Source organism: Tachypleus tridentatus, chromosome 2, assembly GCF_004210375.1.
Source record: "Tachypleus tridentatus isolate NWPU-2018 chromosome 2, ASM421037v1, whole genome shotgun sequence".
In the NCBI taxonomy this organism is placed as follows: Eukaryota; Metazoa; Arthropoda; class Merostomata; order Xiphosura; family Limulidae; genus Tachypleus; species Tachypleus tridentatus.
Genome location: NC_134826.1, coordinates 82,058,704 through 82,085,279, shown reverse-complemented (window position 1 = coordinate 82,085,279; position 26,576 = coordinate 82,058,704). Strand labels below are relative to the sequence as shown.

General features: G+C 34.9%; 1 protein-coding gene across 1 annotated transcript; it reads left to right on the top strand.

Annotated features, from left to right (window-relative positions):
• On the top strand, nucleotides 1-24,105 carry LOC143236053 (cholecystokinin receptor-like). The gene is made up of 4 exons (XM_076474310.1): nucleotides 1-197; nucleotides 11,211-11,372; nucleotides 11,786-12,313; nucleotides 22,125-24,105. Exons 1-4 carry the CDS (start codon nucleotides 149-151, stop codon nucleotides 22,157-22,159), a joined length of 774 nt encoding a protein of 257 aa, XP_076330425.1. The 5' UTR covers nucleotides 1-148; the 3' UTR covers nucleotides 22,160-24,105.
• The last annotated feature ends 2,471 nt before the right edge of the window (nucleotides 24,106-26,576 follow it).

The following is a 26,576-nucleotide window of genomic DNA, read 5'->3' as shown; positions in this document are numbered from 1 at the left end:
GTCCGTTTCAGTAAGCGTGTGGACACTCGTGTCTATTTCACTTGAAAGGTTCTTCGCTATCTGTCGGCCGTTCCAGTCACGCCAGTGGCAGACCATTTCTCATTCTTATAAAGTGATAGTGTGGATATGGGTGGGATCACTGCTAACCATGTTGCCTATTGCTATTCTGAGCCGCCTTCTTCCAACCAGTGTATCGGGTAAGTAGAAATATCAGCGACTGTGTGTCACAAACACACGTGCCGCAGAGAATATCAGAACTTAAATCTGTAACTGAAAATACTAGTAATTCTTAAGAAGCCTAGCTTATAGCACTGCCAATTTCTATAAACCTTATTGAAAGCCATACTTATTAAAGTTTTTCAGCCAAAATGTTTCATACACCCACACGTTACCCTTTAGAGACGAGACATCATACACATGTGCACACATATGCGCGCTCGCACATATATAAGTATATTTTATACACCGCTGGAACGTTACTTAGTAAGCACGAATGCTTTGATATTCCATCGGTTTTATTTCCGTAAAATTACAGCGATTATTTTTGAATTTATTGTTGAATGAAATAAGTGTTATAGCGTGTTATCGCATTGTCGAAAACAATATTTTTAATGTATCTCAGGATGGCTTGTATAGGTATTAACACTTTTATTAAATAAAGCTGATATACCCTCTGTTTTATTAATGAAAGTTTTAATACCCACACCAGCCGTCCTGAGATACAATTTTACTTCAAGTCGGTTTCTCGTCATCACCAATATTATCAATGAATTGAATACTGAAATAAAGAATATCCTTGCTTTTCTTATAAAATGTTTAACTAAATATACTGATCAATTTTGTGGTTCATATATAGTCTATGAAAGACAAAAAATTTCATAATTAGAATTTTTGTTTCTAACTGATCGAGCCTGGCATGGCCTAGCGCGTTAAGGCGTGCGCTTCGTAAGCTGAGGGTCGCGAGTTCGCGAGATGTGGGGAAACTGGTTACTGGTATCGCATGGACACATGGATGTATCAATTCACGTAGACAGACATGTGGATGAAGTTATGAGTTGGAAAGGAAGTTTATTTGTTTCCAATGTTAAAAGAAGTCAAAGAAAGTAAATTACTCAGTGAGTTATCTAGAGAAATATAACTGTGTAAACCTGACATCGAGATATCCACACGATTAGGATCATAAACGGAAAGTGACGTTTAAGAGATGATGCGGTTGATGAGCAAGTGTCTAGGAAGGATGAACATTCTACCTGAGGGCGCCAGCAAAATCTTACATTCTGAAAGAAAAAACATCGTTCGATGTGTTTGCGTCAAACTTGCGTAGATGTTAAAGTTTGAGAAAAAAAGCGATTTCCTTGTGCATCTAATGTATGAGGTTAGGAGATGTGATGTGGAAAGTCATCTGTTTTTATAAAACCAGAAGAAAAGGAATGGAAAGGCAGGCGAAAAGGAAAGTGTGTAGAGTCATAAAAAGGAATTATAGTTACATAAACGTAGAGGCTTATGTTTAAACAGAAGCCCGGCATGGCCAGGTGGGTTAAGGCGTTCGACTCGTAGTCTGAGGATCGCGGGTTCGAATCACCGTCGCATCAAACATGCTCGCCCTTTCAGCCGTGGGGGCGTTATAAGTGACGGTCAGTCCCACTATTCGTTGGTAAAAGAGTAGCCCAAGAGTTGGCGGTGGGTGGTGATGACTAGCTGCCTTCCCTCTAGTCTTACACTGCTAAATTAGGAACGGCTAGCACAGATAGCCCTCGAGTAGCTTTGTGTGAAATTCCAAAACAAACAAACAAAATTCTAACTGATCTTTTCAGTTTTTGTTCTTTTACTGTCTTGTTTTGTACGTTGAAACTCATTCTTATCTTATGACAACAAACTAACAGCTATCAACTTTTCTCTAATAACATTTTTTTTCTTCCATAACAAAGTTTTGACTGCCGGTTAATTTTTTTTCTTGCCACTTGTTGAAATTGGTTTAGATTTTTTTTTTCAGGCCCGGCATGACCAGGTTGGTTAAGGCGTTTGAGCCGTAACCCGAAGGACGCGAGTTCGAATCTCCGTCGCACCAGACGTGATCGCCCGTTCAGCCGTTTAGACATTATAATGTGACGGTCAATCCCACTATTCGTTGGAAAAAGAGTAGCACAAGAGTTGGGAATAGGTGGTGATGACTAGCTGCCTTTCCTCTAGTCTTACACTGTTAAATTAGGGACGGCTAGCGCAGATAACCCTCGTGTATCTTTGCACGAAATCTAAACAGAAATATATTTTTTATCATTCAATTCCAACTTCACTACAGAGGTTCCTGTTACATTTTGTGACTATCCTTTCTTATTTTAGATATACATTAATTGGTTTTGGAATTTCTTAAGGTAAGAGTATCGCGATATTGAAATGTATGTGTTGTAGAGGTTAAGACTAATGAAATAACATTATGAAGTTTATTCAGTTTACTTTTTTCCTTCTTATGTTAGTTTTATTAACAGTATTTAGTTGAATATTTTTATTATTATATTCTCATCATAGAAATTATTTTGCATTGTTAACTTATTATTTGGATGACTTAGAATTAATTTGAATCTTCTAAACTTACTGAATCTCGTGATATTATTTGGACTACGGTTGGAAATATCACACCACTGAGGGTATCCAAATAATGAAATAACGCATTCTGATATTTTAAAAATAAGAATGCAGGAACAACATATTTAATTTACCAGACTGACCACCTGGTGGGGTCAGGTGGTTAGGACGCTTGACTCGCAATCTGCGGGTCGCAAATTCAAATCTCCGTTACATCAAGCATGCTCGCTTTTTCAGCCATGGAGCTTTATGATATAACAGTCAATCCGACTGTTCGTTGGGAAAAGAGTTGCCCAAGAGTTGGTGGTGGTTGGGGATGACTATATGTTTTCCCTCTCTGTGCTAAATTAGAGACAGTTTGCACTAGTGTAGCTTTGCGCGAAATTCAAACGAATAAAATAAACCCGACTGACCTCCATTTGTGGTCTAAACGGGTATCTTCTTTTGATAGGAAACTTATATTAACTAGCAAATGCCAGTTGAAACAATTAAACGATAATTTTCTTAAACATAGTTGTGATTAAATATCAAATATGCAGTCAAACCAATCCCTGGGATCAGAGCGTATATATAATATATAGCGTGATTGTCTAGCGAGCTGTTTGCAGCCGTATTTGTTGTTGTTTTGAATTAAGCATAAACATGCCTACCACGGGTATCAAAACCCGGTTTTTAGCGTTGTAAGTCCGCAGACATATCGCTGAGCCACTGGGAGCAGCCATATTTGTTAGTTTCTGTAGGAAAATTGCTTTACGTTTATTTTTAAGCATAGGAGACTGACTATGATCCATTATTACAAAAATGTTTGGGTTTCAACTCAAGGGGTATATCCAGCACAACTCAGGCTCGCTAAGTAAACACGGTGTATTTTTTTCTGTTGGGTGCCACAGTTCCTTGTTATTTTACTGAGCGAAAGTAAAGACCGATAGTCTAGTGAGCGTTTTTATAAAGTTGTCATTTCTATGTCAAAGGGAGATATTCAATTTAACTTAAATCAAGTTATTCTGCCCCTTCCTTTCCTATTTCCAAATTTATCTGTCTTGGTCTCACGTTATAGGGTAAGCTTAACAATGTCTATGAAACATTTCAAGTCAGCAACAATTTGTCGGAAAGTCCAACCAGCATCCCGTAAAGTTTTTATGTCAACTCTTTTCTTTGCTGACAATCCTCTACTCTTTCTGGACCATGGAATGAGAACAAAACTTAATACATATTATTAAATATTCTTTTTATCAAGGCTTAATTGTGTAGTGATATTTAGTTGATTTTATTCTAGCATATACCAATATCGCATGCTTTCTATATAGTTAAGACACTGCATGAGGTACCATGACAGTATTTCAGACCATAAATATGATCAGTACGTTCATTCAAGAAGAACCCTTATGATGTACTCTCGTTACAAGTATATGGGAATTCTAAAGAATGATAAGTATTCCCACGCTGGCTCATTCAACTGTCAACAAGAATCAGTGAAGTATTATCGTAGGGTTGTAGTTAACATTCTGTAATGGTATGGAATAATTAACCCCATAGACTGGAAAGAATGACAAAACTTTCTCTTGTCCCAACACTTTTGCACAATACTGTATATATATATATTTTTTCTCAGTGATTAACTGTTCAGAAGATACATAGCATAAAAAACAGATATTTGACTATTATAAATATGGATTATGTATATTGTCATTTGAAATTCTTAAGTAAATTAAACAACAGCGGATTAACAGGTTCCAGTTATTATAAAATATATACCTCATAAATAAAGTAAACAGTTCGTAATTTCATAAGATATGTTTTTACGTATAAACCAGTCACTCGTATACTTGTACGCGTAAACTATTATTAGAGTCTATTTTAAAAGTAAATGTATTTCACCAGAATCTCTTCACAAAAACAACTAACACTATAAATTCATTATATATATTTTTATAATTTCAAGCAGGGATTGATTTATATATATGTATATACTTGTGTAATTTAGCTATCTGTAGCGATAAGTTGGCTCGGCATGACCAGGTGGTAATGGCGTTTCAATCGTAATGTGAGGGTCTCGGGTTCGAATCCCCGTCACACCAAACATGCTCGCCCTTTCAGCTGTGGGGGTGTTATAAAGTATGGTCAATCCCACTATTCGCTGGTAAAAGAGTAGCCCAAGAGTTGGTGGTGGGTGGTAATGACTAGCTGCCTTCCCTCTAGTCTTACACTGTTAAATTAGGGACGGCTAGAGCAGATAGCCCTTGTGTAGCTTAATGTAAACGACTGTACGCTGAAAGCCGGTGCGAACAGGAAATTATTTTCTCCTGACGACTTTTAAGTCTTCGATGATTGGTTGCATTTTACTTTTACTGATAACACTATAGCAGAAATAAGAATACTGACAGTTGAGCACGTGCCGTTGTTTCCACAGAAACACATCATTTCTAGCGCCCAAACTTATTCAATCCACCCGACGACCTAACAACGTTAGTCTCAGGCTTCACTTTGTAACTCACAAGATTCGATTTTATACAGAGTCCATTATCTTAAACCGAATTTACGTCACAATCTCCTCAGGAATGTTCAACTATACTAGATTTGGTGGGTGATCTGAAATTTTTGTGTTCAATTGGTAAACACAATATAATCTTGCTGAGAGCAAAGTAAACGATTAAATACGATTGTAACTTAGGGATATGGTCCTTAATTTTAAGGCTGTGACAGAGTAATAAGAAGTAGCACTAATTTACTAATATTTCTAATAATAAACACATTAGAATGGAAGACGAAAGCCGGATTTTAAATGTGTTCGAAGTTTCGAAAGATTTGCAATTCAGACACAACTGTTAAAAACCAAGTTCTTCAAAACTGTTTCAACCTACTTTTATGACAGGTTGCCCCTCCATCCAGTGGCATCAGGGGTTCGATTTCTCTCGGTGGACTCAGCAAATAGCCCAATATGGTTTTGCTGTAAGAAAACACACATACACATTCCAGTGGCACAGCGGCACGTCTCTGGACTTACTACACTAAAAATCGTGATTCGATACCCGTGGCGGGTAGAGCACACATTACCCACCATGCAGTTCTGTGCTTAACTACAAACAAACAGACAAAATATTAACTTATGTATCAAGTATCTTCTTAGTTTTCGAAGCTCTGAAATGCATGACGTGAAATAAGAAGCTATTATAATTCAGTCGAACTTAAACTGAACTTAAACAAAATGCTTTTTACGATCACTATTTAATATAACATGTGTTTTGCTTATAGTTCGGCACAAAGCATCATAATTGGGTATATGTGTATCAGAATCCGGTTTTTAGTCGGCATACATTCCGTTGAGCCAATAAGAAGGAACGCAAATAATTAAATCGCAACTCCATAATTTCACGAATACTATTTAATAACATGTTATGTCGTTAAATACGCTATTATTGAGTAGTAGAAAACTGCTTAAATGTTTCATAATGTTTACAGCTTTTCATGGTCTCGACATTTCTCTCGGATTAAAAAGAGCCCCTAGCGGTAGGATGACTTATTAAATAGCATTCTTTGCTTTCAACCGAGTCGTTCGTTAAATCTTAATATGAGGTTAGAACACTGAATTTTCATTAACATCTAGTCAAAACAGGCTTTCTTGTAAACAGTCTGACGCTTTTCCCATTTTAATACCTAACGCGAAAATCAGAATTTTATTAGAGATGCCAAATACTTCCTACAACAGCATTCAATTAGTTTATATTGATGTGAGTTATTAATCTAGTGAAACTCTCAGTCCAAAGCTTAAAAACATGCGACAAAAATAGCTTGTGGTTCGATCCTTACTGCGCAGATAACATCCCGTGTAGTTTCGCACCAAAACATACAGAGAAACAGTGGATGAAATATATTTCTCATTCGATATACCGAACGCTGTAAAAACCTGGTTTTTATTGTTATAATAAGTTGAAAATCCAGATTGTGGAGAAAATATGTAGAAAAATTTGCATGAGACTGAAAAATGTCCACAATATGTTTGTTTGTAATAAGCACAAACCTACACAACGGGCTATCTGTGATTTTCCGAACACGAATATCGAAACCTGCAATCTAGCATTATAGGTCCTAAGACATACCATTGTGCCACTGGGAGGCAATATATATGTAAAATATGCCCACAATATTCACGTAAGAATGTCAACAATATATACTTTAAAAATGTCAACAATACATACGTAACAAAGTATAACAATGTACATGTAAACGTCCACAACATACAAATAAAAGATGTCAACAATATATACCTAAGAATGTCAACAATATATACTTTAAAATATTAACAATATATACGTAATAAAATCTAACAATATCAGGTAAAAACGTCCATAATATACAAATAAAAAACGTTAACAATATATACGTTAAAAACTGTCAACAAAATGTCAACTATATACACGAAAAAAAGCATACACAATACACAAATGAAAGATGTCAACAATATATCTCAAAAAATGTCAACAATATACAAGAAAAATGTCCACAATATACAAATAAAAGAAGTCAACAATATATACGTAAAATTGTAAACAATGCATACATCATAAAATCTAACAATATAGAAGTAAAACGTCCACAATATACAAGTAAGAATGTCAACAATATATACGTCATAAAATCTAACAATATACACGTAAAAAGTACACAACACCCAAATAAAAGATGTCAACAATATACATAAAAAACATCCACAATTTAGAAATGAAAGATGTCAACAATGTATACGTAAGAACGTCAACAATATATACGCAATAAAATCTGTCAATATACATAGAAAACGACCACAATATCCAAAAAAAAGGCAAAAATATATATGTAATAAAATCTAACAACATACATGTAAAATGCCAACAATATACAAATAAAAGATATCAACAATATACAAAAAAGGTATAAACAATATACACATAAGAATGTCAACAATATATAGGTAAAATATCTAACAATATACAGTATCCAAATAAATATCTCACCAATATATGCGTAACAATCTCAACAATATACAAATAAAAGATGTCAGCAATGTATACGTTAAATATCGACAACAAAATACCAACTATATACACGAAAAAAATCCACAATATAGAAATAAAATATGTCAACAATATATACGTAACAATGTCAATAATATATACATCATAGAATCTAACAACATACGTGTAAAAAATCCACAATATTCAAATAAAATATGTGAACAATATGTAAGTAAGTATGTCAACAATATATACGTCATAAAAGTCTAACAATATACTTGTAAAACGTCCATAATATCCAAATAAAAGATGTCAACAATATATACGTAAGGATGTCAACATTATATACGTGATAAAATCTACAATATACATGAAAAACGTCCATAATATCCAAATAAAAGATGTCAACAATATATACGTAAGAATGTGAACAATGTATAAGCCATAAAATCTACAATATACATGAAAAACGTCCATAATATCCAAATAAAAGATGTCAACAATATATACGTAAGAATGTCAACAATGTATACGCCATAAAAACTGACAATATACATGTAAAACGTACACAATATCCAAATAAAAGATGTCAACAATATACACGAGAAACATCCACAATTTACAAAAGAAAGATGTCAACAATGTATACGTAATAAAATCTAACAATATACATGTAAGTCCATAATATCGAAATAAAAGATGTCAACAATACACACTTAAGAATGTCAACAATATATACGCAATAAAATCTGTCAATATACATAGAAAACGACTACAATATTGAAAAACAGGCAAAGTATATACGTAATAAAATCTAACAACATACATGTAAAATGTCAACAATATACAAATAAAAGATGTCAACAATATATACGTTTAAAAGTGTCAACAAAATATCAACTATATACACGAAAAATCCATAATATAGAAATAAAAGATCTCAACAATATATACGTAAGAATGTCAACAATATATACGTTATAGAATCTAACAATATAAAGCTGAAACATCCACAATGCCAAATAAAATATATCCACAATATACACGTAAGAATGTGAACAATATATACGTAATAAAATCTAACAATATACTTGTAAAACGTCCATAATATCCAAATAAAAGATGTCAACAATATATACGTTAAAAACTGTCAACAAAATGTCAACTATATATACAAAAAATGCCCACAATACACAAATAAAAGACGTCATCACTATATCTTAACAAAATGTTAACAATATACAAAAAAAACGTCCACAATATAAAAATGAAAGATGCCAACAATATATCTCAAAAAGTCAACAACATGGATGAAAAACGTCTACAATATAGAAATAAAAGTTGTCAACAATATACACATGAACGTTCCCAATATACAAATAAAATATATCTACAATATATGTGTAAAAAATGTCACCAGAATAGAGCTGAAAATGTTAACAATATATATAACCGAAATACTGTTAGCTCTCTCTCTATATATAAATATATATATATACGTAGCTCAAACATTTCAACAAGACATACCGAAAAATGTCAACAATGCATACCTAATAAATGGTGTCAACAACATATACTTGAAAGAAAAAGAATAGTGAAAATGTTTAAACACATAATTAAATGCCAAAGTGTGATTTAATACAGAACGAGAAAATATGTTAATCAATATTTTTATAACAACGATGTAGCTGAAGAATGCTAACAATATAACTGAAAACATCAATGATGTAGCTGAAGAATGCTAACTATACAACTAAAAACATTAATGATGTAGTTGAAAAATGCTAACAATACAAATGAAAACATAACAATGATCTAGCTAAATGACGCTTCCACAACACTGTGTATAAACCTTAACAATGTAGCTAAAGAACTTCCAACAACAATACAGTTGAAAAAAATGCCACTAATATAACTAAAGGTTTGTTTGTTTGAAGTTAAGCACAAAGCTACACACGGAACTATCTGTGCTTTTCTAACCTCGGGAATCGAAACCAGGTTTCTGGCGCTGTAAATCCTTTGTGCCACTTGGAGACATAAACATAGGAAGTGAACAATATTTCTGAAGGAACATCAAGACATAGCTGAGAATATATTAACAGTAATGCAGTTTCTTGTCGAAATACCATAAAAACATTTAAAATTATCACTCCTTTAAAATTTCCTTGCAGTAAAAAAACAGCAAAATAAAGTAACACATGTATCTAAAAACATGGCTAAGTGAATGATACGAAGAAAGTATAGGAATAATTTACCCCAAATATTTACAACGTAATTACTAAATATGACAAAATTATATGTAAATGAATGTAAGTGTTATAGCTAGATAAAACAAGAAGTAACGATAAGTTTCCGCGAATATCAATAAAGAACGGATGTTCTATAGCGACTTCAATCGATGATTTAATTCGATTGTATAAGTCTTCATCAGCCGAAAGCCCGAATACTGTAAGTCGAAAGCGATATTTATACCACATATATGTCAGTTTCAAATACATATACAGTTCATTAGTTGTTTTATTTTTAAAGTCTATGTCACTGAGACCAGCCAATACTCTCCAATGACGAAACTAAATACGTTTTAAACGACCACAGAATTAAGTTTTACAGGATGGGTTAATACGGTCATCTGATCAAACAATTTCTTTTTTAAAATCAGAAGAATTATATTTATGATGTGATCAATAGTTGAGGAATATGATGATGTATTGAACTTTAATATTATCGTCATCAAATATTGCAAAAAGAATTGAACATTTTTATAACACATTATCTAAGAAAGTAAGACATTAACTCTTACATAGTCACATCATGGTTTCAACTGCACGCTTCTGAAAATCGCTGAACGTCTAAGCGTTTTAAGCTACGTAGTATAATATTATAAATAATAAGGTCAATGTATACTACTTACTCGACTCGTAATCCCAGGGTCACAGGTCCGTGAAATGTAGAACTTAGATTTTTCTTATTTTCTGGTAAATAATTCGTTTTCTTCCGTTTTGTCAACTTTTTTATTTTTACGATTTCGAAGCGGGCTAAACCTCCTTCTGGACAGATACATTAGAAGAAAAGCAGCTACCAACCATTCATTTTGAGGCTAATTTAATCGAACAGTAGGATACCTAACTGTCATTTTTATAAGCACTTCCAAGGCTCCAAAACTGTTTTTGTTACCATGGGACGCGAAACACGATACCCTCAGATTTATTAGTAGACCACGACCAGCTCACTTATAAAAAATGACAATAGAGCTTTCACTAAAACGGTCCACCTTCAGTGGTTTCTAGACCACGTGAACCTGAACCTTGGGCTCTCTGACTTGGCCATTTAACACGAATGTCGCTAAAGGCCCCTTTCAAATATTTAAATCCTTCTTTGTTTGGTGATAAGATCAGGGCTACACAATCAGGGCTATCTTTACTGTGCCCATCGTAGATATCGAAACTACCATTTCGTCGTGATAAGTTTCCTGAGTTACTACTGAAGGCTCGGCATGACCAGGTGGTTAAGGCACTCAACTCGTAAATATATTGTTAAATCATTACAGGAAAGCTCTATTTACTTAGATACGTAAATATATTGTTAAATCACTACGTTAAGAATAAAAATAGTGTATTTTGTTTTATGACTTTACAGGACACTATAAATGCCGAGACGTCTGGCCTAGCGTTACGTTAGAACGCGTTTTTAACTTGTATTTGGACTCGTTCCTTCTCGTTGTGCCACTTCTCGTCATGATATTTATGTATTCTCTGATCATCCACACCTTATGCATCAATCTTCAGGGAAGAAAAGAAGGTAAGGTTTGGACATATACAAAAAATTTCTGAATGTAGCGTAGTGTACGTTCAGGTGGTAATTATAAAACTGTTTAAACCTTTGTTGCTGAAAACACAAGGTTGACAGAACAATACAGTTTGTTAATAAGCTTAGAAAAAAACAAACGACCTTTACACTCTACTTAATTTAGCAGAGATTTTTTATTTTAATCGACGTTTCGCTCTTGTGCCTTCTTCAGGACTACTGTGTAAAACTTATCAATGCGGGTAAATTCCTCTAGTAGGTACTAAAATTCTGAAAGGAAAAATACACTTCTCAAATTACTGTCAGAAGCCGTGCAATGTACATGAAGTTAAAATAATTACTATTAAGATTACACTGTTTTACACTACTGTTTTACGACTGTTTTATTGTTTGTTTGTTGTTTTTAGAGCTTCCTCTCCGTTTCTTGTCCAACCGAAATCAAAACTCAGCAAAGAATGGCTCCTCAAATGGGGCAAAACAAGTTATCGTTAAGACGTCGGCTGACAAAAACGACGACAATTCTCCCGTAGCTTCATGTTCTCGGAAGACTGTTCATTGCCACCTGGTGGTGAGGGAGCGTTACTCAAAAGGTCGGGTAGCTAAAAAGCGCATCATTCGAATGCTCTTTGTCGTCGTCTTAAACTTTTTCATCTGTTGGACACCCTTGTTTGTTATCAACACTTGGACCCTGTACGACCCTAGTGCAGTCTATCGGAACCTTCCTCCAAGTGTGATTTCTGCCATTCATCTACTGGCTTACCTTTCCTCCTGCTGTAATCCTATCATTTACTGCTTCATGCATGTTAAATATAGGCAAGCTTTCATGTCCGTCTTCACCTGCAGGCGGCGACATCGATGGACGTCTTACAGATGGAGCAACAAGTCTGCCACTTTGAACAGCAAGTACAGCGTCCGAGCGCTCTCCGCCCAGAGTAGTAAGTGCAGTTAAACCTAAGTAGTCATGTCGAGCTCAGATATGGACATTATATATTTTATGTTTTACAGACGAAGACGTCAACTGATAGATAAACTGCAGGTGCTAATGAACATCGTAGAAGTTTGCTCGTAATTAAGCGCAAAGCTACGCATTGTGCTATCTGTGCTCTGTTCACCACAAGTATCGAAACTCGGTTCCTAGCGTTGTAAGTCTGCAGTCTTACCGCTGTGCCACTAGGGGCAGCACTAAAAGGATCAGTTGTTTGACAGATAAAAAAATTGAAATAAAATGACTAGTAAAGTCAGGGGTAATTGTTGGGAGCGATACTAGTTTATATGTTTCTTTGTTCTGGAATTTCGCGCAAAGCTACATGAGGGCTATCTGCACTACCCGTCCCTAATTTAGCAGTGTAAACTAGAGGGAAAGCAGCTAGTCATCACCACCTATTGCCAACTCTTGGGCTACTCTTTTACCAACGAATAGTGGGATTGACCGTCACATTATAACACTCTCAAGGCCGAAAGGCGAGGATGTTTGGTGTGACCGGGATTCGAATCCGCGACCCTCAGATTACGAGTCGAGTGCTTTAACCATATGGCCATGTCGAACCAAAATTACGAAACAGTACGAGTTGAATAACGTAACACAACACATGAAGTACCAGCCCTTATGAGGATATTGTTAAGGTACATAAAACTGTTGATTTTTTTTTGTTTCAATTAACCTTAAGATTTCTATGAGTCACAAGTTTAAAATATCTGGTTTTATACGTTGTGTTACATGAGAATAACAAATCTATCGCATTAAGCCTAAGTGTAATTTTAAAATAGATATATTGAAAAAAATGCGTCTGACATTGAGTTAAACACAGAATTAAAAAGAACGGAAGAGAACAGTTTGTAATTGAACATTCGCCTTTGTTTGTGTTGTTGTTTCAATAGGTACGATGGTTACGAACCTTAAACACATTTTCGGTTTACTTTTAAACTTTCTTAAATAACTTTTTGTATAGCTTTGATTCTTAAATATTGCTCAAATATAAGTGTATAAGTACACTACATTGTAGCTGTAAAGCATTAAATATTGTACAGGTGTTATTACACAGTAGAAGCAAAACATTAAATATTGTACAGGTGTTATTACACTGTAGAAGTAAAACATTAAATATTGTACAGGTGTTATTACACAGTAGAAGCAAAACATTAAATATTGTACAGGTGTTATTACACTGTAGAAGTAAAACATTAAATATTGTACAGGTGTTATTACACAGTAGAAGCAAAACATTAAACATTGTACAGGTGTTATTACACTGTAGAAGTAAAACATTAAATATTGTACAGGTGTTATTACACAGTAGAAGCAAAACATTAAATATTGTACAGGTGTTATTACACTGTAGAAGTAAAACATTAAACAGTGTGCAGGTGTTATTACACAGTAGAAGCAAAACATTAAATATTGTACAGGTGTTATTACACTGTAGAAGTAAAACATGAAATACTGTACAGGTGTTATTACACAGTAGAAGCAAAATATTAAACAGTGTGCAGGTGTTATTACACTGTAGAAGCAAAATATTAAATATTGTACAGGTGTTATTACACTGTAGAAGTAAAAACATTAAATAGCGTGCAGATGTTATTACACTGTAGAAGCAAAATATTAAACAGTGTGCAGGTGTTATTACACTGTAGAAGTAAAAACATTAAACAGCGTGCAGGTGTTATTACACTGTAGAAGCAAAATATTAAACAGTGTGCAGGTGTTATTACACTGTACAAGTGAAACATTAAACAGTGTGCAGGTGTTATTACACTGTACAAGTGAAACATTAAACAGTGTGCAGGTGTTATTACACAGTAGAAGTAAAACATTAAATATTGTACAGGTGTTATTACACAGTAGAAGTAAAACATTAAATATTGTACAGGTGTTATTACACAGTAGAAGCAAAACATTAAATATTGTGCAGGTGTTATTATACTGTAGAAGTAAAACATTAAATATTGTACAGGTGTTATTACACAGTAGAAGCAAAACATTAAATATTGTGCAGGTGTTATTATACTGTAGAAGTAAAACATTAAATATTGTACAGGTGTTATTACACAGTAGAAGCAAAATATTAAATATTGTACAGGTGTTATTACACTGTAGAAGTAAAAACATTAAATAGCGTGCAGGTGTTATTACACTGTAGAAGTAAAAACATTAAACAGCGTGCAGGTGTTATTACACTGTAGAAGCAAAATATTAAACAGTGTGCAGGTGTTATTACACTGTAGAAGTGAAACATTAAACAGTGTGCAGGTGTTATTACACTGTACAAGTGAAACATTAAACAGTGTGCAGGTGTTATTACACAGTAGAAGTAAAACATTAAATATTGTACAGGTGTTATTACACAGTAGAAGCAAAACATTAAATATTGTGCAGGTGTTATTATACTGTAGAAGTAAAACATTAAATATTGTACAGGTGTTATTACACAGTAGAAGCAAAATATTAAATATTGTACAGGTGTTATTACACTGTAGAAGTAAAAACATTAAATAGCGTGCAGGTGTTATTACACTGTAGAAGCAAAATATTAAACAGTGTGCAGGTGTTATTACACTGTAGAAGCAAAATATTAAACAGTGTGCAGGTGTTATTACACTGTAGAAGCAAAATATTAAACAGTGTGCAGGTGTTATTACACTGTAGAAGTGAAACATTAAACAGTGTGCAGGTGTTATTACACTGTACAAGTGAAACATTAGACAGTGTACATGCATTATCGCGCTTAATGTTTTCCCATCCTCCAATGAGAATCGGACTTCGATACCTGGAATGAGCACATGGTTGTGTAGTTTTATGGTTAATAACAATCTACCAAAAGGAACTTTATAAATGTACAGGTATATTATCTGAAAAAAAAACATCCACAGAACTGGGATAAATTTTGGACATTTTTGAAATACAGAGTTAATTAGTTAACTTGAAAATTCTCTTTATAATTCATGGTGCTGTTACCCCAGTTGGTCAAATTTAGTTGGGCAAGTGCTTATGTTCTTACTTGTAGCTGTTACCATATAGAAATTTTGAAGTTTCATTGCATTGCTTTAACTCTGTTTATTCTAGTGTGTATATATGGTTCTGGTTCACTTCAAATCTACTAAACGTATGTATTTTCATGAGCTGTGTTATAAATGGAACTGTAGGGTTAATGAAATATTTAAGAATGGGTACGGACACAGTTGTCGAAAGTGATACTACACCCTGCTGTTGGATTCTTTTACTTCAAATAACAAGAACAGAAGGTGCAAAACATAATGACGCTCCTCCAAACTTATGGGGGGCCTGTCCCCTATTCCTTCTATATTGCCTATCCAGCAGCAGAAATACGGTGATCTGAGCACTATTTTAAAACATGTGTGCCAAGTAGAAGAAGGAATTTGGAAGAAATACATCAATGAACCCTAGAATATGAAGTACATAACTAAGAACATTCTTTTAATAGTACAAACAACATTTTTATACAAAATATATGAGGTTTTTACTGGAATACTTTATTCACATTATGTGTATTTTCTGTTATCGTGCATGCTTTATGAGTATCACTCTATAGATGTACATAAATAAATGACAACTTTAGCCCTTTTTTTAGTTTTTTATCCGAGCTTTGTACTTTACTCGACAATAAATAAATTTATTTATTACTATCGTGCACGAATAATTTGAATATTTTATAATATTACATGGGTTTTTCCCTCCTTGAAATATTCTTCTCATAAATTAATCATTTTTTATTCTCCAGTAATCCCCTCTCCCACACTTTCCCGTTTTTCTCGAGCTTATTTCGTCTTTTATATTCTGTGTAATGTATTCCTAAGGCCTATAAAGAAAGATCCCCACTTCAGATCTAATAAACGTATGTATTTTCATGAACCGTAGAGTTAGAACATATTTAAGAATGTGTTTGTTCATCAATTGAAACTTCATTAGCTTTGGTTCACTTTGATTTTCTTCTTTATCTTCACTCAGTTCTTTGTTCCTTCTCAGCAACTGCTGTTTCTTTACTCATCCTTACCCCTAATTCCAATTCTATACACTTGTTTTCGCTCTGCATAAGTTTCGTGCTATTCGTCTTTAGAACATGATTTGTAAGTTTGACCTGCCTAGTTTGCGCTTAATGGGAAATATTTAAAAATATATTCCAGTGAGTTATGTCACCGTTTCGAAGCACTTTGTCCTTAGCCGTCTGCAATCCGTTGATCAACGGGTTGCACAAACTTTCATATTATGGCACACATATGTGGTAAATCCTAGGCTCAAGCTCAATTCTGACACATTATGTTGTAGGTGATTGGTAGGATGTGGCATAGGGTTGTCATTTTAGGCTACGGATCGAAAGGTCCAATGTATGAGTCTGCGATATACTTCTGAACATGTCTCGCTCGTTTAAGTGTGGACGTTTTATAAACGTGTTCGTCAGTTTGATTAAAAGTAGCCGGATAGACATTAGATGTTGCGAACTAGCTTCCCTCCTTCTGGACATTAGGTTTAAGTTAGGACTCTCTTACAAAGTTAGCTGCTTGGCCGATACATCGTATAAGGTTTATAAGATATTCTTGATACACTAGTTTTAGAGTCTATCCATATCGTCTGATACTTAGTAAATTGCTTTAGTAAAGCATTCATGTCTTTACAAATTTCTGTAATTGTTTTGTTCAGTGTAGTTCATAATATACACAACAGAGATTTAGCAGTTGTGCGTGCCACTTCGAAGAAACAGGAAAATGAGTACCAGGTCCTCTTTCACCATCTGTGATTACATATCCCTTTACTTTGGCAAAATCGTATATTTTTAATAAGAACTACGTACGTGGTGAATCATTTTCTATACATTTCTTTGTGTTTTTATTAGTTTTGATTTGAATTTCGCACATAGTTCCAAGAGAGCAATTTGCGCTAACCGTCAATAATTTAGCAGTGTAAAACTACATGTAAATGGAAGGCAGCTAGTCATCACCACCTACCGCTAACTCTTGGTCTACTCTCTTACCAACTAATAGTAGGATTGACTGTAACATTTGTAACCTCTCCACGTCTGAAAGAGCTAACGTATTTGGTGTGACGGAGATTCGAATCTGCGACCTTCAGATTATGAGTTGAGCGCTTTAACCGCCTGGCTATACCGGTCCTTGAAAAGTGTTAAAATAGTATTTTTATTTTGATCTCCCAGAAATCGATATCTGAGAAGCCTTTCATCAATACCAACACTCGTCAGCTTTGCTGGACGACGAGAGATGAATATTTTGTTTTCTCGTCAGTTTTATAGCTCGAGGGGCTGGCTGGGCATATAATGGTTGCATCTTTTCTTCAGCCAAGAGATGTGGGGAAACTGGTTACTGGTATCGCATGGACACATGGATGTATCAATTCACGTAGACAGACATGTGGATGAAGTTATGAGTTGGAAAGGAAGTTTATTTGTTTCCAATGTTAAAAGAAGTCAAAGAAAGTAAATTACTCAGTGAGTTATCTTGAGAAATATAACTGTGTAAACCTGACATCGAGATATCCACACGATTAGGATCATAAACGGAAAGTGACGTTTAAGAGATGATGCGGTTGATGAGCAAGTGTCTAGGAAGGATGAACATTCTACCTGAGGGCGCCAGCAAAATCTTACATTCTGAAAGAAAAAACATCGTTCGATGTGTTTGCGTCAAACTTGCGTAGATGTTAAAGTTTGAGAAAAAAAGCGATTCCCTTGTGCATCTAATGTATGAGGTTAGGAGATGTGATGTGGAAATTCATCTGTTTTTATAAAACCAGAAGAAAAGGAATGGAAAGGCAGGCGAAAAGGAAAGTGTGTAGAGTCATAAAAAGGAATTATAGTTACATAAACGTAGGGGCTTATGTTTAAACAGAAGCCCGGCATGACCAGGTGGGTTAAGGCGTTCGACTCGTAGTCTGAGGATCGCGGGTTCGAATCACCGTCGCATCAAACATGCTCGCCATTTCAGTCATGGGGGCGTTATAATGTTACGGTCAGTCCCACTATTCGTTAATAAAAGAATAGCTCAAGAGTTGGCGATGGATGGTGATGAAAAGCTGCCTTCCCTCTAGTTTTACACTGTTAAATTAGGGACGGCTAGTGCAGATAGTCCTGGTGTAGTTTTGCGCAAAATTAAAAGAACAACAACAAATTTTTAAACAGAAGGTTTCTGTTGGGCGTTGTAAGAGGCTCAGACGTTGAGTGACTTTACGATTGAAAGTCGTTTTGTCTGCTTTCGAAGTCATATGTATATCGAAGATGATACCTTGGTACTTAAAAGTGCCAAAGAACTGATTGCTGATGCTGACACTTGTTTTTTTTCTCATGTGCTGTTTGTATATGAAAGTTGCAGGTGAAAACCGATAAGCATATGTGACGAAAAACACAAAACAAAAACAAGTTACATATTTTTCCAAGTTTCTCTTGAATTGTCTAATTCAAATTAAAAGGTTTGTAAAAATACCGTTTCGAGTCTATCTTCTCTCTTCCACAAGTCATTGCCCAAATGGACGTTCGCACATTATCATAATTCGTCAGATATCTTTGAAGCTCAGTGCTATTTTTTTATGAAACGCTATTTATATATACATAAAATTTATCGGAAAAAATATCTGAAACATATACTTTAAAAATAAAAGTGAGAAAATTATCCAACAGCAAACAAAACAAACTAAAAAATTTAATCTCTCGCTTGCTTGCACTCGCATTGGCAATAATAAAACGTTTTGGCTCAGGGTTTGGAGAGTACGAAATAAGAAACTCGACTCCATCTGTAAAGCAACATAACATTTACCCATGAAGCAATAACATTTCTCAAAATATACTATCATTGTCAGTTGCTTTACCATACCGTACATTCCTAGGCTCGTGTGCCATTTCTCTTATGGTTCAATAGGCTTAACCTAAATGTAACAAATACACAAGAAAGTGATTTACGTTTTTTTTCAAACAGCGTGTATATCATCATATATCATTATTAAAATGCAATTACGTTAACGCGGCAGTCGTTTCGCTCTGAATCGTATTTTAAACTGGGGAGCTTAACTTTAGTATTCCATTATACTGCAATAGTATAAATATATATTAAATTTGTTTACTCACACCTCGGCTAATAGATAGCATCAAAGATATGAATCTATGTATCTAATTTTTTAAACCAAATGTTACAGATATTTTACTTTACAAAAAAAACCATCACACATTTCTGTTATTAATTCACACAAAAAGAAACGTCTGTGTAAACGTACTTGGTTCAATACCTATGATTTTTTTATTTCTGAAAAAGGTTTAATTTTAAACATGTAAAAATATATTAGGAAGTAATGCAAATTATATTTTGTAATGATTCTTTCATATTTACACAGCTATTTTGAGGAATTATCAAAATTGTTTTCCTGGAACTAAAAGATACAAAACAAACAACAATAACTTAAAGCATCTGACATTCTTTTCTCAGAATACTGTTGTTATGCAAAGAAAAAATGTAGATTATACAATTAAATTATCAATTAGTTTTAACTTTCACTGTATCATAATGCTCACTATCATTAAGACAATATTACCTACATAGTTATGTAACAAAGCATTGTACCTATCGGGAGATCCGGCATGACAAGGCACTCGACTTGTAATCTGAGGGTCGCGGGTTTGAATTCCCGTTACACCAAATATGGTCGACCTTTCAGCCTTCGGGGCTTTATAATGTGACATCAATCCTAGTATTGGTTGGTAAAATAGTAGCCCAAGAGTTGGCGTTGGGTGGTGAAGACTATCTGCCTTCCCTCTAGTCTTACACTACTGAATTAGTGACGGTTAGCGAAGATAGCCCTCGAGCACCTTTGCGCGAAATTCAAAACAAACCTATCGGGCACAGATAGTAAAATATAATATAGTCAGTTGTTTATAATATTAAAATTTCGTTATACCCATCAAAGCAAAAAAGTAATGTGAATAAGTTATTGCACGACAGTTTCAAGTGATATAAAGATACAAGTTTGTTCTTTAATAACAACAGAGATAAAGATATACAAGTTACTTCACAACAATATTAACATAACTAAAACTTACTCATTACTTCACAACAATATTAACATAACTAAAACTTACTCATTACTTCACAACAATATTAACATAACTAAAACTTACTCATTACTTCACAACAATATTAACATAACTAAAACTTACTCATTACTTCACAACAGAAAAAGGATTGGTGCTCCCAAACAATATTGACACACGTAAAGATCAAATCGTGATTTTTGGCATAAGGATGCGTTTATTTCTTTGCAGTTGCATGAAAGTTATCGTGCTTTTGTACGCTGCATTGTAGAACATATTCCATAGTTTGCCATTTATCCGTTACAAACGATCATAAAAATCAAATAAATGTTCAGGGTACAAAAAGTTAGTAACAATACATACTCTCACTAATTATTCGGTCACGTAGGTTATTCCAGGTTGCACAACGTATTTATGGATACTGCCAAAATTCCTGTCTCGTGTTTATTTTTTGAATTTCGCGCAAAGCTACACCAGGGCTATCTGCGCTAGTCCTCCCTAATATAACAGTGCAAGGCTAGAGGGAAGGCAGCTTTTCATCACTACCCACCGCCAACTCTTGGGCTACTCTTTTATCAACAAATAGTGGGATTGACCGTCATATTATAACGCTTTCACGGCTGAAAGGGGGAGCAAGTTTGATGCGACGGTAATTCGAACCCGCGACCCTCAGATTACGTGTCGAACGCCTTAACCCACCTGGCCATGCCGGGCCTTCCCTCGAGATTCAAAATTCGAAGTATTTATATGTACACGAGGGGAAAGACAAAAGACAGTTGGAAAGAAATTATATACTATTGTTTCAAAGTAACGACCAGGATTTGAACAGTGTCCTGGATTTAATATCCAGCTCGTTTGTGTTATATTTTTGTGCATTTTTCATTGAAAGTCAAATGAGTTGAAACCGACTGAAAATTAGGTCTGTTAGAATCCAGTGGCCTAAAAAATAAACTCATCAAGAAACATATATTTAGGATTTTTGTCTTTTTGTCTTTTTTTGGGGGGAAGGGGTTACCAGAAATTAAAAGACAGACATTTGTATTGACACAGACGTTTCATTTCGATTGTGGTTGACTGTAACTTGACACAGAATAAACAACAACAACAAAACATTGTTAAATAAATACTAAAACAGAAGATTTTAAAGTATCTCACCAGTATTGTGAGGCCCCGGCATGGCCAGGTGATTAGGGCGCTCAACTCGCAATTCGAAGATCGCGGGTTTAAATCCCCGTCACACCAAACATGCTCACCCATTCAGCCATAGGAGCGTTAGAATGTTACTGTCAATCCCACCATTTGTTGGTAAAAGAGTAGCCCAAGCGTTGGCGGTGGGTAGTGCCTTCCCTCTAGTCTTACATTACTAAAATAGGGACTGCTAGTGCAAATAGCCTTCGTGTTGCTTTGCGCGGAATTCGAAACAAACAAAACAAATTTGTATCAAGAGACACTGCCAGAGCGAGCACCACTGACGTTAGGAGCTATTAATTTCTCTATAGTAAATGTTCTTGGTTAGACCAAAGGAGCATAAAGACAATTTTTATTTAATATCTATATTTCCTTCTATGCTAAATTTTCTTAATGAACTTCTACAGTTTTGTTTTATTGTAAATTTGAATAGTATTGAAAAGTTGTCCGAATTTTTATTTAATGGAGTGGCTTAAAGAAATAAAACTTTTTTATTATTTGTTTTCTCTTTTAGACGCTGTTGTTGGACTGGAAAGCGAATCACTGTGATTAAGAAAAAAGGAACAAATTATTGTCATTCTGATTGTTTGATTGTTGCTATCCAGATCTTATTTAGATCCCTGGAACGTACTTATATCGATCTTGTATTACATAGCTGTGTCTATAATGGATTTTGTGCACGAGTTTGGAACTGTCACCCTTATCCTTCTTTTATCATTATACTGACAGATGTTTTACAGACATTGATAAAAAGTGAAACAGCGTAAGTTCCAGTTTTACTATGTCTTCACAGAATCTCCAGTTATATCAACCTGGGCTTCGACTTGATTCAAAATATTTACCCCTTTCCAGCAGTAATGAAGTGTTTGTATCCCTAGAAATGTCTTATTTTAAGGTAATTACCAGAAGTGAAAAATAATATATTTGTATCCATAGAAGCATCTTATTTCGAAGGTGGATACCAAAAGTAAAAGGTGATATATTCGTAACTTTGCTCAAAACAACAACAACAATAAAAAAACAAGAGACAAAAATCGTCGATGAAAAGTCGAAACACAGACAGTGATAAAGAATGATTAATATTAGTAAGACCTGAAGCCTGTACCACGAGAATATTCCAAACTTCCCAATATTGGCCAAGTAGACTTATAAAATACAAATATTAATATTCCTAAAATATTTGGTGACACAAAGGATAATTGATTCTGTTAATCATTAATTGTAACTTCTCTTTATATTCTTATTAATTTATTTTATCTGACTATATCCCTTTCGGAGCGCTCTCACAATGGCGCAGCGGTATATCTAGGATTTACAATTCTAGAACCTGGGTTTCGATACCCGTGGTAGGCAGAGTACAGATAATCTATTGTGTAGCCTTGTACTTAATTTAAAGCAAATAGTTTTATTTCAAGTATCCAGCACCTTTCTTGGGCCTAGTGCGGTCATGAATTCTTAGTTCGTGACCCGTTGCCGCAAAATCACACCCCTTTGTACTTCAGAACCGTGGAAGTACTATGACTCTCAGACTCCACTATACGGTCAGATTAAAAGTCTGTAATCTTATCGTGTTCACTATCTATCTTAAATACTCTTTATAAGTTCAGAATTAGGACGGCTATGCATAGGTAGCCCTCCTGTAGCTTTGCGCGAAATTCTAAGATAAACAAATAATCTGTTTTTCTTTCCGAAATGTTTTTGATGAGACCGCTGTAATTTTGCGAATACAGAACTCTAAAATCCTGGGTTCAATTTCCCGAATGAAAAACTGCGCAAAATGTGAAAAAAGTTAGAACGTAATAGCAGTCGATATTGCATACATTTTAATAGTCTAAGGTTGTAATTTTGTTTCTAAGCCTACTAGTCTTATTTATTTACATTTTAATTTGTATTCGGGTCAAACTAGTAATAAAATTACTGGTCCATATTGTTACTGAAAGTATAATGACTAGAGACAGTGTGTTTTTTAGGACTAAATCCCTCTAGTGGCTTAGAGGGAAGTGTATCAGATCTCAGTGGTTCCGTACACCACATATAACCTATTTTGTGCCTCAAGTGGCGCCCAGGGGTAAGCCTGAATGCTTTTAACCCTAACAACCGAGTTTCGATACCCATGATGGACACAGCACAGATATCCCATTATGAATCTGTGTGGTTGAGCGCAAGGCGACAGAATAAGCTTTCGTTTATTTCTAGTCACGCACAAAATTAGGATTAAATTCATTCGAAAAGCTCACAAAATTTGTTAAATATACACTAGACTGTTAAGATTCTGGTAAACTCACCCAATGATACGTCACTAACTGGTTTTAAGGATTCATTTGTAAGTATTCAATCTTCGCTGAAATTCAAAGTGTCAAAGTATGTCAATTATATAATTTATTTTGCTCGAAAGGATTGGTAAAAAACAACAACAAAAGTTTATACTATGTCGTATGGGTGTACTCAAACAAAATATTAATCACTTATATATTTATTTGAAAAATAAAGTGTTATGTGTTGTGTAAGAAATCAGATTTCAGTGTGTTTATTTATACATAGTCTCTCTCCTAGTGTTACATACCTGTATTGTTCAAAGTTAGGTAAGTTAATAGCCAACATCTAATTGTCGTACTTTTATAGTCTAGCAATCTTACTGTTTATTGTTAAAAGACTATCCCAAGCGTTTGCTCACTAGTTGCCTTCCATCTATTCAATCAGGCCTAACATGACGAGGTGGTTATGGCACTCGACTCGTAATCCGAGGATCGCGAATTCGAATCCCCATCACACCAAATATGCTCACCCTTCCAGCCGTGGGAGCGTTATAATGTGACGGTCAATCCCACTATTCGTTGGCAAAAGAGTAGCCCAAGAGTTGGCGATGACTAGCTGCCTTCCCTCTAGTTTTACACTGCTAAATTAGGGACGGCTAGCACAGTTCGTCGTCGTATAGCTTTGAGCGAAATTCAAAACTAATCAAACCAGTGCTTTACAGTTAATATAAGTATAGAAATAGTAAAGGAGTTTAGTACGTATGTTTCTAAGCCGGTTCTTCGCGACGGGGATGCGAACCCGCGACCCTCAAATTACGAGTCGCACGCCTTAACACGCTTGGCTATGCCGGGCCTGAAAATGAGTAGAATAAATATAACTTATTTATTTTCTCAACGCCACAACTTGGTTTCAGCAGTGATTCGTAGACTTGTTTTCAGTTTCGTACAGTTTGAAGAAGAGAACATAATGTTTTTTGTTGTTAAATACTACATAACATCTATTAACCCGAACAGCAAATAATAGTGTATTTAGTGATTTCAAAGAACCGACACTGAGAGGTTTAACAGTCAGTGAAAATGATATGTGTCAGTTGCCAATGCACGAGTTTGGACAGTAAAACTTCGTGAGCACCGAAATTAATTGAAAATAAAACCCATCCACTCGATTTTCAGACTTGTCTTGAGTTAGTCTACTGGTTAGCATGCTTGAACTGTGAATAATATGAGGATTTGCGATTCGCGTCTACATGGCGCGAAATAACAATAACGGTCAACTTCCACTATTTGATCAGAGAATATTAGGTTAAGAGATGGTGGTGGGTGCTGTAACCCAGCTGTCTTTCTTTATTCTGCCCCATAGTGGCTCAGCGATAAGTTGTCGTTTATTCTAGAATAACGCTACATTGCGCTATATTTCGTGTTAACCGAGGGAATCGAACCTCTGATTTGTCGCCATTTAACGAGTTACATGAAAATAGATATTCATAGAATATCTCACTCTTGACCCGGCTTGACCAGGTGGGTTAAGACGTTCGACTCGTAATTTGAGAGTTGCGGGTTTGAATCCCCGTCGCACCAAACATGCTCGACCTCTCAGCCGTGGGGGCGTTATTATGTGATGGTCAATCCCACTACTCGTTGGTAAAAGAGTAGCCCAAGAGTTGGCGGTGGGTGGTGATGAAAAGCTGCCTTCCCTCTAGTCTTACACTGCTAAATTAGGGACGGCTAGCGCAGATAGCCCTCGTGTAGCTTTGTGCGAAATTAAAACAAATAAAAATATCTCACTCCTTATTAATTGTTTATGTTTTGTTGCGTTCACAAAAATATTACGTATGTTTTTAATTGTTTATTCCATATAAACCGAAATTTCAACTTATTTGAAGTGGTAACTATGACCTCTGACATTGTGTAATTGTTTTATATTGCACAGAAACCAAAACTGCAATGTTCTTGAAGTGTTAACAAAGGACCTCTGATATGCTCAGCCTAAAATCAATATTATTTCTCACGCTCCAAAGTTTTGTTAAAATCTGCAGGAAACAAGTGTCTACAGGTGATTTGTTGTTTGAAGGTAAGCACTAAACTGCACAATGGGTTATCTGTTCTCTGCCAACCATGGGTATCGAAACCCAATTTCTAGGTTAGTAATTCCTCAGACATATCACTGTGCCACTGGAGGGCATCTGCAGATGGACGGACAATGCCCTCTATATATGCTCTTGCCCCCTCCCGATTTTTTTTCGGTTGGGAGGAAAATATTGCCAGAAGCTTTAAATATCCTGTTGCTGGAGGTATTGTTGGCATGGTCAAAAGCGATTTGGAAAATAAGAAAACGGAAAAATCTAAATGGATAAACAGTATGCATGAGTTTAAACTTTTTCTACAACACAAAGGAAATATATGTTCTACACTCACACCTTGTTTAACCCGTAAAATATATTTAAAACCATCGTAATAAACTATAAAAGTTTATATTAACCAATTAAATTTATCTTTCATCATTTCTATAAAAAAGAAGAAATATGTTAAATACTTTCTAATATTGTAAAAATATCAATGTTTGAGCTTGTAATAAAAGAAAAAAGAACCTTCCAGAAGTTAATATATTAGGACTAATTTATACAGTTAATAATTTTTTTTTTTTTGAGTTTCTAAGCACGTGGAATGCGTTTTCTTTCATGGAGACGAAACTGAGAGAACCTGTGAAAAAT

Bases quoted from the DNA above. Each gene is read 5' to 3' on its own strand.
- LOC143236053 (XM_076474310.1), top strand. From the start codon at position 149: ATGTTGCCTATTGCTATTCTGAGCCGCCTTCTTCCAACCAGTGTATCG. The intron at 11,373-11,785 runs GTAAGGTTTGGA...TGTTGTTTTTAG, and splicing joins TCTTCAGGGAAGAAAAGAAG to AGCTTCCTCTCCGTTTCTTG. The intron at 12,314-22,124 runs GTAAGTGCAGTT...TTTCTCTTTTAG, and splicing joins AGCGCTCTCCGCCCAGAGTA to ACGCTGTTGTTGGACTGGAA.